Source organism: Camponotus floridanus, unplaced genomic scaffold, assembly GCF_003227725.1.
Source record: "Camponotus floridanus strain SB8 unplaced genomic scaffold, Cflo_v7.5 scaffold24, whole genome shotgun sequence".
NCBI lineage: Eukaryota > Metazoa > Arthropoda > Insecta > Hymenoptera > Formicidae > Camponotus > Camponotus floridanus.
Genome location: NW_020229370.1, coordinates 796,054 through 808,428, shown reverse-complemented (window position 1 = coordinate 808,428; position 12,375 = coordinate 796,054). Strand labels below are relative to the sequence as shown.

General features: G+C 28.4%; 1 protein-coding gene across 1 annotated transcript; it reads left to right on the top strand.

Moving 5' to 3' along the window:
• The first annotated feature begins 5,810 nt into the window (after positions 1-5,810).
• On the top strand, positions 5,811-10,043 carry LOC105249250. Its single transcript, XM_011254572.2, has 9 exons — positions 5,811-6,000; positions 6,209-6,289; positions 6,704-6,906; positions 6,981-7,134; positions 7,522-7,607; positions 7,704-7,809; positions 8,067-8,197; positions 8,343-8,638; positions 9,155-10,043. Exons 2-9 carry the CDS (start codon positions 6,214-6,216, stop codon positions 9,291-9,293), a joined length of 1,191 nt encoding a protein of 396 aa, XP_011252874.1. The 5' UTR covers positions 5,811-6,000; positions 6,209-6,213; the 3' UTR covers positions 9,294-10,043.
• The last annotated feature ends 2,332 nt before the right edge of the window (positions 10,044-12,375 follow it).

Here is a 12,375-nt window from a genome sequence, read left to right as displayed (position 1 = left end):
CGAGCTTTTCTCGGATAGCGGCCGAGAGTCATTCATCAGACGGCGGATGATTAATCAGTCGGCTAACCATCGTCGCGTTAAGGGCCGCATATTTTAACGCTATGTCTTCTACTATATTACGAGCTTGTCACATATGATTAATGGAAATATAATTAATGATAATGTAAATCGACACGTTTAATGCATGTCTAAACGTTTAAGAATATTGATCCTTTGGTTCTTCTTCTTACATAATATTTTGATGATTTTTGTGAGTGATTCCACTATAAAAAGAAAGGAAATCTTAGAAATTCTTTTAAAATACCTTCAAAAAGTTTCAAAGACTTGTATCGTGAACGTTTAACATATATTTAAATATCCAAGAATTTTCTATTCTTTTTTGTCCACATTTTGATGATTCTTATAGATGATCCTAAAAAGAAGGGAAATTCTAGAAATCGTTTAAAATACTTTTGAAAAGCTTCGAAGACTTGTTGTTGAAACTATCGCGCCTACATTTTCATGATACATCGTCACTTTGGATCTACCGCTGGAGGAAAGCGAAATAAAATGTCAGCTGTCGCGCTTCCATCGCTTCCACTCGAAAAGTGTCGCTTTCTCCACATTCTTACTTAAAACGGAAATCTCTCGAGTGCCTCGAGTGCCGTAAAAACTGCCTCTCCATCTAGTGCATATTGCATCGCGAGGAGCTAAATCGATAAATGTTTACGTTGGACACTGTAAACTTTCCATGCGAATAAACCTCCAATCTTCCGTAAATAACGATGAATTGTCGATCCTATATTCGATCGTTGCAATTTCGTGTAAAATGCATGCGAGAGAAGATGCAGGGCAATCTTCTCTGTATCGTTTTCGATGATGAAAACGATCGATGGAAGGAGCAAAACGTTCACGAGCGAGCATCTACAATAGGAGACAAATAGTTCGAGTCCCAGGGAAAAAGAAGAAATTAATCGTGCGAATATATTTTTTGCCATGTTAAAAAGCAGATACTTCCGCTTCTACTTTCCGTATTTGTGCATTATTCTCATTTCTTTACGATCTGTTTTGCTTGACGCCCAGGATCGCCAAAGACAGCTGAAATTGCCATCGACTTATGAGTAAGAGAGACACTCTCTCAAAGAGAGGACCTCGTATAAGCGACATGGAAATCGGAGCGGAGGGATCGGACACCGGACATATCTAGCTGTATAATCCGAAAGCTTGTCTGAAATCGTCACACGGCATATCGGCACGTTTTCAAAACAGAGCACGTCCCCGGAGGCACGTCGAATGCATCTGCGCCCATTCGTCACGTCCCGCTATTAACGGCAAATTTAGAATCGGGGATTCTTATGGGGATTTCTCTCTCTTTCTATTTCTCTGTTTCTCTTTTCCCTTGTTTTTCCCGAATCCCGTGTAAGTAGCCTGATATATCACCAGTGTTTTGCCACGTTAGATCGTTACTCGATGTCACTCAGGGCTTCCAAGAGATCTTGTAAAAATTACGATATTTCAAGTCTCTGTAACTGTCGATGACATATGATTATTAAAAATGTTTTTAATAAAAAAATATTATATTTAGATTAACAAAAACTTTAAAAATGTATAAAAATTTAATTTTATTCAAACTTTTGCAATTGCTTTTCTTTTACTTCTCCTAAATTGAGTTTAAAATTTTATTTATTACATAATATGAAAGAGAGAGAGAGCTCTCCTTTTTCGATAAAATTAAAAAAAAAGTTTATATCGATTTCTCGAAAAATTAACAGAATTAGTGAAACGCCAATAAAGCGTGTAAAAAATGTCTTTTTAACAACAGATTCTCTAGCCTAATTTGAATGAAGACGATATTTCGATATTATATATGATATATGTATCATATATCGCATTTTGAAGCGCGTGCTTGTGCACTCGTAATTTGTAATAAATTATTCTCCTTTAAAAAAAAAAAATCGGTCACAGGGCTATGTGACTGTCTGTTCGCACGGTTGTTTCTTTAACACGCATACATTTCCCGAGGCAGATCCGCGTCGAATTTCAAAGCGCTTCCTCTCCTTGACTTTCCTTCGCTCCAAGTAATCGCGCGCGTGGAAGCTCTTTCGCCGTGCGTTTAATACGTCGGAAGCGTTTTCCAGATGCTCTCCCTCGTAAAGCACGATTGACGCGTCGTTTGTTCGCGCGACATGTCTCTCTCTTACGATAAACGTTCCGTTCCCGTAATGCACAGTAGAGCGAGCATGTAATTACTTATTTAATCCTTTGAATGGAACTGTTACGTTTACGTCGACGGAATATATCTGGCTTGAGGGAATTCCCTACCCATGTGCGCATCTCTCTACGAAATGTGTAGTAGTCCCTTCTCGGGGAATTCATATCCGTTGCGTCTCCGACCGATACTCTTGAAGCTTATCCGCAAATATTAGGTGAATTGAATGAAATTGCTGGAAATACATTTCCATTTAAATATATCCATGAATTTTTAATTATTTAAAATCCACAAGAGACTTTAAATAATTGTGCCGTCAATTTGATAGGAACAAAAAAATTTTTTTAGTATTGGAGACTTTATACATTTAACGGATATTTTTTAATTTCAACGAAAAAAGTACGATCGATCAAAGTAATTAAAGTTAGTCGAGCTGAATAATTAATTACATTTAGCGATTCATTAAATTAAAAATTCATTAAATTAAAAATAAAAATCCTCTTTAAATTATTGTCGGATGAGTCAATTAAAAAGAAATAAATAGATAGCATCGAGATTAAGAGCTTCTGATTCATCGGCAGTGATGGCTGAAGGTGTTACATAACGTGCTATCGTTTTCACGTGATACGATCTCTTCGAATTTCCTGAGAGGTAAAGTTTTCCGAATGTTCTAATGCTACACAGAATATGCAGATAGTCAAGTTGCTTGATCGCAACACACACAAACACACAGACAACGATACGTCAGATCCTCGTTCAACTTTGGCCTCTGTTGCAACATCTGTTGACCTCCCCACGCGATCCTTTAGACTCATCGAAAACTTCAATGTCTCGAGAGTCCCTTCGTTTGCCGTCCTCGGTAACGAGTGAGCACTTCACCACCGCCACCACCACTCGCCGTGAAGATGAACTGATGTTACACCGCTGTATCGGAAGCCTCGATGCAAGAAGAATGGAGGAGAAGTGTCGGTACTTATGGATGATCACCGAGCAAAGTATAAACATATATTGACACATTAAGCATCACAAAGTTTCTATTCTTAATAGTAAAAGGAAAGTACAAGTATTATAAAATCTCTCTTTCAAAAAATAAATATGCCAAGTATGTAAAAATAAAAAAATTCCAACTTGTATGTATTTAACAACTCGATGCAGCTAGCCAAGGCCATGTTTTATTTTGAGTATTCTTTTATTCGCTTTGATGCATCGATCTATTTATCTTTGCACGTTTTTCATATATGAGAGTTAAAGAATTTTTTTCAAGATATAAAGTAAAGATAAATTGAATTCTCTTTTCCCATGTCGACTATGCTGTTTCAAGTAACACTTTTTTCACGATTGTAGAGATTTTTCGCGATGGATTTGCACCAAGTGTAAATAAGTTTATAATTTCCAGAAAAAAAATTTTTTTAAGATATAAAATAAAGATAAATTGAATTCTCTTTCCCCATGTTGACTGTGCTGTTTCAAGTAACACTTTTTCACGATTGTAGAGATTTTTCGCGATGGATTTGCACCAAGTGTAAATAAGTTTATAATTTCCAGAAAAAAATTTTCAAGATATAAAGTCAAGATAAATTGAATTCTCTTTCTCCATGTTGACTGTGCTGTTTCAAGTAACACTTTTTCACGATTGTAGAGATTTTTCGCGATGGATTTGCACCAAATAAGTTTATAATTTCCAGAGGAAAATATAATGTTTTTTAATGAGAAGAGAAATGCACGCAAGTGAGAGTCCAATCGACGTTTAATAAAACGATCAATAAAATAACAAATTTGTATAGATGAGAAATACGCAACTATATTATGATTTTTCGCGAGAACATCACCGACGATGACAAGTCGGATAAATATTCTTGCAATTTTCAAAATGATATTTTTAGAAGTCAGCGAATAGTCGTAATTAGGGGAAAAGCAATAAAACGTATACGGAGTTGCTCAACATTAGACGAAAATATCCATGTCGCGGGTGTAAGAATAGTTTGGGACGACATAAATATTTTCGGAGTTACTGACCCGTCAAAACTCACTACAATTTCGTCGAGTAGGCCAGAGTATCGGCATTTCTCGCGTAACTTATCGAAAAATATACTCCAGCTTCGATTTTATTACAACATATGTATGTATAATGTCAGTATTTCTTAATATAATGTAATATAATGTAAAAAGTTTTTTATTTTCTTGTGAATGATATTTTTAAATTAAATATAGATAATTAAATATAAATAATACAATAATAATATAAAAGTAATAATACAAAAATTATGCACTCTGCCTTTTAGTATGTCGTACATGAAACATGCTATCGTAATTTAGAAAAATTAATATAATGTATGAGACGATATAACTTAAGATTTTTGTGTGTTTATTTATGATTATTATAACTTTTCATTAGACTATATTCTTACATTTTTTGATACTGTGATTATTGTTATATTTTATAACTACTTTATTATATTTATTGGCAGTGCGTAATAATTCATTTTATTTCTATAATTTTAGCATCTGTAGCATATATATATATATATATATATATATATATATATATATACACACACACACACACACATATATATATATATATATATATACAGGATATCTCTGAATTCAGTGCCAAAATTGATACAGCGGCTTTAGGAGACAAGTCGAAAATGTTAATAAACATACGTCCGAATTTGAACAGAGTTATAAGGTAATAAAGTTGCTTTCTTAAGACAATATAAATTGAAATAAATGTTGTTTAATGTTCTTTATTTTGTTTAAAGCTTTACAAAAGATGCTTCCGTCAAATTCGGTACACTCCAAATATTTTCCAAAATGCTCAAAACAATTTATTTATTCGTGCTAGAAAGTGTATTGAAGTCGACGGAAGAATTTTTGATCTTTTGTAAAGCTTTAAACAAAATAAAAAACATTAAACAACATTTATTTCAATTTATATTGTCTTAAGAAAGCAACTTTATTATCTTATAACTCCAAAACTTGTTTGTCCTAAAGACCTTGTATCAATTTTGGTACTGAATTCAGAGACACCCTGTATATACATATATATGGAATTGGAAAATTAATTTTAATAACCTATATATATATATATATATATATATATATATATAGATTATTAAAATTAATTTTCCAATTCCAATATCGATATCTATATATTTCTACAATATATTTATAAAATTAATTAATCGATCATTTTCTATTACTCTCTATTATTAAAATAATATATAAAATTCTTATATATATATATATATATATATATAATTTATATATCTAATATATATTACATATTCTTAATCTGTATTAATAACTTTTCTATAATTATCCTATTAATCCATAAGAATAATAGGTTTGCTTAATATAAAATTATTAATATAAAGCAATATATTAATAATGTAAAGAAAATAAAATGTGCGAGAGAGTTTAGTTATAATTGGGCTTTCAAAGAATATTTGAAATTTTCGAAGCGAGAAACTCTTGTAACGTTATAAACTTCACGTTCGTTCAAATATGTATAGATGTATACACATTCTTCTCTCTCTTGTATTGCTATTTTTTCTACATCTATACCTCGAGTTGAATTGAGTTTATAATCTGATGAAATATTCTGGAACATTGCTAGGACATACGAGTGGGGAATAGGTCGTACCATCGCGATGAATCGTGGCTCATTCTTTCATATACCTGTCATGAGTACGGACGTCCGTTATCATAAACTCGAGTTAACATCACAGCAGCAGGACTGCAGAACTTTTATAAATATCGAATTTTAGTGAAATTGTACAACTAGTGATAATTTATAATAAAATAATGTAAGTACATGTTGATTTATGAAATTTCTTACATTTTTTCGCGCGTGAATACTGCTTTATTATATATATTAGAGAACTAATCTTTAAATTATAATCTGATTTTTTTAAAATTAATAATGAAATTAAATAAAGAATAATAGAAACTTATGAATTTTACATAAACAAGTGCGTATACTTTCAATTTATATCTATCAATTTATATTTATAGAAACAATGGAAGAAACTATAGCATTGATAAAATCGTGCATAATTTCGAAGAAAGGAGGTGTGCCAATTGGAGATCTAAATGGTAAGTTTCATTATTCCTCGAGAAGTTTGATTAATATTTTTTTTAGATTATTGTAAATTTAATATTCATATCTACGTAATATTGATATTAAATAAAATTGATTAAATAAATTCTTAATATTTTAAAAAATGTTAATACATTAGAAATATATTAAATTCAAAAAATTTAGAAGAGTTAATATCTTTTACTTAAATACGGACTACGCGTTTAAATAAAATTTATAAATCTTTTAAACTTATCCAAGTTAGTAAAACTTATTTCTTTAAGATTAAAATTATATTAAAATACATTAACATTATTTAAACAAGAAAAAGAATTTTCATGATTTTAAAATATTAAAAAAAATATTATTTAAATTGAAGAGATTGTATAGTTTATAAATTTAAATATTAGAAAAAAATACTATTTTCACAGACGAATTTCAAAATCTCGTCGGAGAGCCTATTCCTTATCGTAGATTGGGATTTTCGAGTCTCCGTGCATTTTTGCGAATTATAGATGGTTTGGAGACAAAACGGAATGAATTTGGTGAACAGATATTAAAGATAAACGATTCTAAGATTGCTCATATCGATAGACTCATACGCTATCAAAAGGTCGACTATTCGAAAACAAAAGTATGTTCGATGATTTCCGCAGCACATAATAATGATAGATTCATAAAATTAAGGAATTATAAATTTTGTTTCAGAACAAATATTATAAACAATTTGCACATCGCAAGAATAATTCTGAATATAACGATGATCGTAGGCAAAGAAACAGAGCAACACACAATATCAATCGTGCCAATAAGCGAATTGAAGATCTTGATTATCGTCGTGATCCGTATTTGTCAAAAACTCGTAAGATATTTCTTATCCGGCACATCCATTTTGGAACTATTATCAGGAAATAATATTTCACTAAATATTTTATTATATATAATTACATGTCATATATAAATATGTCGCATAAATAATACATAATTTTAATTTGTACTAATTAATTTTATTTTAAATTTGCTTATTATTTTTGCTCTCTTAAAAACGTTTCTATATTTTATTGTACAATTTTAGATTTATCTATTTTTAGTTTTTTTTCCATATTTACATTGTTTTATATGTATTTTGCTTTATTTTACCTTGATATTTCAATTGTGTAACGCGAATCACTTGGGATAATTTAATCAAAGACTCTTATAAGAGAAGAAAGATTTTCAAAACAAGTTGTAATACTTGTTTATATTTCAGATGGCTTTCATGAAAATAACAGCTTTTCGTACGAAGAAGAGAATCATTGTCCGGTAGTAATAGAACTGAATGAAACGAAAGAAATTGTGAGTATATAATAATATTTACATTCGAGACGCGTCAAGCAAAATCCTCGGCGGTACTTTCTCGAAAGTATTACGAAATATTATTTAATATTTCAGACCAGCATACATGAACCTACTGCAAGTGGCCAGCAATTGCTCGGCGATGATTTTTTCCTGCAACTCGCAATACGAAATCTTCATCTTCCCATCTGGAGATATAAAGGTACAAAGTTCTTTTCCTAAAATTTCCAGCAAGTTATACTTTTGCGAAAGTTTATATTATAATTATGATTTGTTTGATTAAAATAATTATTGCTCTCTGTTAAAGTCATACACAAATAAAATCGTAAAAATCATAATATAGAAAAGTTAAATTCTCTCGAGAGAGACGTAGATATATTCTAAAATATAGTGTTCTATAGTTTTTATATTGTTTTGATTATTATATTCTGTAGTTGTTTTGATTATTATATTCTGTAGATAATTTAGCATTACACTGTGGTTTGTGTATCTCTGGCCAAACCATAAGTGATTGTACTCGATCTTTGAGGAATATTAGCACCATCTCCAATCGTGTCGTGATCTTGCTTGGTTCAGTTGATGTTTACAACGTAAGTTGATTTATCTCTACTTTCTTAATAATTAAATTTTATAATATAAAATAAAATTTTTATTAAAAATAATAATTTATTTAAATAATATCCAATTTTTGTACTTACTTTCGCATAAATAATACATAATTTTAATTTGTATCAGGGCGCCACTTGCGAGGAGATGATATATGATATGACGGAACTTTTGCAAGTTCTTCGGTCCAAATTTCATCTTTCAAACTCGGCCATCACTATCTGTACAATTCCACCCTTGGCCAATCTCAGCATTTACGCCTATAAAAAACAAAGCTTGGCGTTATTTTGCTTTAATAATTGGATCAGATCTCTGGCTGACGATGCATCTAGAAGAGACGCCTCTTTCGAAAGCTATCCGATAATAGATTTGTTCGAAAGTTTCTGCAATGAAACATACGTTACTGAGTACGACTGGTTTCAAACGTGAGTAGAATAATTCGGTTCTGAATTTGCCACAACTTCTATCATATACAGATTTTGTGTTGATCTAAAATTAAGCCTTTTTCAACAAATATGCTTCTCTTTGAGTCATAAATATTTCAAAAAAATCTAACTCTTTATAATTTAAATATTTTGAAATTAAAAATAAGTAAAAACTTATTCAAATTTTGTATATATATATATATATATATATATATATATATTTCATATAAACATTACTATGTTTTAAATAAACATTACTGTCACAAAATTTTAATTTAAAACTTCATTATTAAGAATTTTAACGTTTTAAAAGTTAAGGGAATATATTGAAAAAAGAATTGGTATCTAAATAAATTGTTAAATATATTGGTATCTAAACAAATTGTGAAAATTATTGAAAGACAAATTCTAAATGTATAAAATTTCATGATTTCCCCGCATAATAATTAATTTTTTGTTTCATGTATCTCACATATATATGTATAAAATATATTTAACATTATTAATAATTTTTAGCCAAGCACGCAGAGTGTCTGGAACTAAACATTCTTATGTGTTGTGGAATAATAAAGGACGAAAGCGAGCGATGAGTCTTATTTGCGAAAAAGAAGACGTAGAACGATCTAGAAGTCCCAATTCATTGCGGATGCAATGAGAGTTAATAGGGATCTTCCGCTGTATATGAATTGCGATATAAGAAAAAAAGTAGGATGATATACCTCGGAAGACCTTATTCGTCTTTCGCGACGACTGCTGTTTCGAGGCTCCTCTCCGAGATGTATCCTCCTGCTTTCTTTGCAGATGCACGTACGGTAATCGAATCCAATTTGTATTTATATATTAATAATATATTGTGCCTTGAACGGAAAAAATTGTACAATGTCATCTCACACGTACATAAATCGCTTTATCGTGCTTAGTCAAAGGACTGTTATACAGGATACTAATTTAAAAAAAAGCAGAAACAAGCTTTTTACTTCATTTCAAAAATTAGTAATTGTAATCTAACAGAGCGAAATTTCAGGCTCTACATAAGTTTTTCAGAAGTATATAATTTGAAAGGCTTTACCTTTCAATCCTGATTCAATACTGATTTTTACCGGGCATTATATAATTTCGTTTGTTCGCATTTTAAGAAAAGTGCGGATGTAAATCTCTTATTGTTTAATCGCAAAATTAAATTATTTTATATTGTAAGCGCTCATTTCACATGATATCCGGAAGGTTTAAATAGAAGACAAACAAGCTCGTATTTAAGTCTATCGAAAGAAATATAGTGCATTTTTTAATTAATTGCGGGTAATTTAAAAATGACACACATACTCTTTTGAAATTATACGAGCGAACATTAATTACTTTCCATGCCATGTGTTTAAAATTAATTTTTCTTATACATACGTTTAATGTTTTATCAACATATTTGATAATGGAATGATTAAGTTCTTTCTATAAATTTAATTTTTAATATCAATTAATTGATAATATACAAGATTCAAAAATTTACATACTAATTTAATATAAGATATAATTATATAAATTTGTTAGTTAAATATAGTTATATAGTATTTCTAAATATTTAAAAAAATTATCATAAAGTTGAGAAAATTCATCCGCTTTCAATGTGAATAAATTAACAACTGTATTTCATAAAATACGATCGAACGAAATTTAATGATTACAATTGTGTGTGATAGAAAGTTTTGCACAGAAAGATTAAGTTATGAAAAGTTAACAAATATTTATGGATGTTATGAAAACTTATGCGTCCTTTAATGTGTGTATGCAAATTATTTATTTATTGTAATAGTTAAAGTAATTGGTTTTACGTAAATAATTAAAATGTTAAATAATTAATTTATTTAATGTTGTTCAATTGTTATTACAGTTTTTGTGAATTTAAATTGCGAGGAAGATGATCGATAGTAATAATTTGGATTTTTAAAATCCATTTTTTTTGTTAAAATTTAAAAATAGTCTCTGTACTTTAAAAAACAAAATTCCTAAAGTTCAAAGTTTGTGATTCAGAAAATGTTGTATTTTCAATTAATCTTGAACACTTTAGGAATGAATGCGAGGAGTTATCTTTTTTTAGACATAGAGAGAAAGAGCGAAGGGTTTATTAATATATTGAGACGTACAATTAGGACAATTGTGATAATAATTGTGAAAAATGTTATAAATAATAATATAATGCATATGATAGCGATTTACTGTCAAATATAATAATACACTGTTGACTTAAACTGCAGCATTATATATATATCTATATATACAATGTTGCAATTTAATGGCCAGCAGTATGATATAAGTAACAAAAATAATAAATATAATAAATGATAAATGTGTGTGTAAAATAGACTTATAAATATGTATTTTAATATAATTATGATATATGTAGACAGTGCTAAATTATGTTATTATGAAATATTGCGAGTATTATGACCAATAAATTATCAATACACGCACTCTTTATTAATTTTTTTCCTTTAAAACATATGCAAAAGAAACATATTATATAAATTATAATATAATTGCTAAAGATATATATATATATATATATATATATATATATATATATATATATTTATTTATTTATTTATATAATTTCTTCTACACTTCTTTTTCAACATACACACTTTGTTCAAGTTTTTCTTTCTCAGATTCTATATTATTTAATATGCAAAAAATGATAAATTTGATAAAATTTATCGTGCACATACATGTTTTGATATCTGTGTTTTATTTTTCTCAAAATTCTTGTTAATCATATATTTCGTACAATATGCATGATATCTAAATATGAAATATGAGCTTTGAAATTACTTTTCTATTACTTTCTTTATAAGGAATAGTTATTATAAATAATTAAAATTATTATTAAACATATATAATACAAAATGTAAGAATAGTTAGATTTCCTTCTGAAGAAGAATAAAATATTCAGAGATGAAAATATCTTTTATTTCCAATTAACTATTTGCAGATTTTACTTAATTAACTATTTTACTTAGTTAATTTTATTTTAGTTAATTTTAGTTAATTTTATTTCCAATTAATTATTTGTAAATTTTGATTTTTTTATTATGTCCTTTTTCAATGATTACGAATATACGTTAACATATATTGTCCTATTAATAAAATTATAAATATAAATAGTTAATATAAGATTAAAATCAGAAAAAGCTTAATAATGGCCATGCCATATTATTTTCAATGTAAAAATTAAGTTCATATATAGCAATAATTGTATATATTTAAATAAATATTGTATTAAAAATAGAATAAAAAATTCTATTATATACATATATTGTAAAAAAAATTTGATGTACAATACTTGATAAAACTTTTATCCTAACAAAAATTATATTGTATAAGAAATTGAAATATAAAATAAGTTTTATTATTTATTTCTAAAAAATGAGTTAATTAAAGATTATTTTCTTTCTTTCTTTCTTTCTTTTTCTCTCTATCAAGAATAAAATTTAAATATATAGGCATATATATAAAAATATTTTAATAAAAATATATTGATGTCAGTATAGTATATATTAGAAAAAGATTATATGCAATTAATGAAATATACAATTAAATTTATAATTATAAATAGACAGATATGCATCGAATGATTTTACCGGCAGTATGTCAAAAAGTAATTGTATCCAAATAATTCCAATTCTAAATATATCTAATGGCGCTGCTTTACAGGGGGATTTTAATGACCTTCAAAAATGCCAATG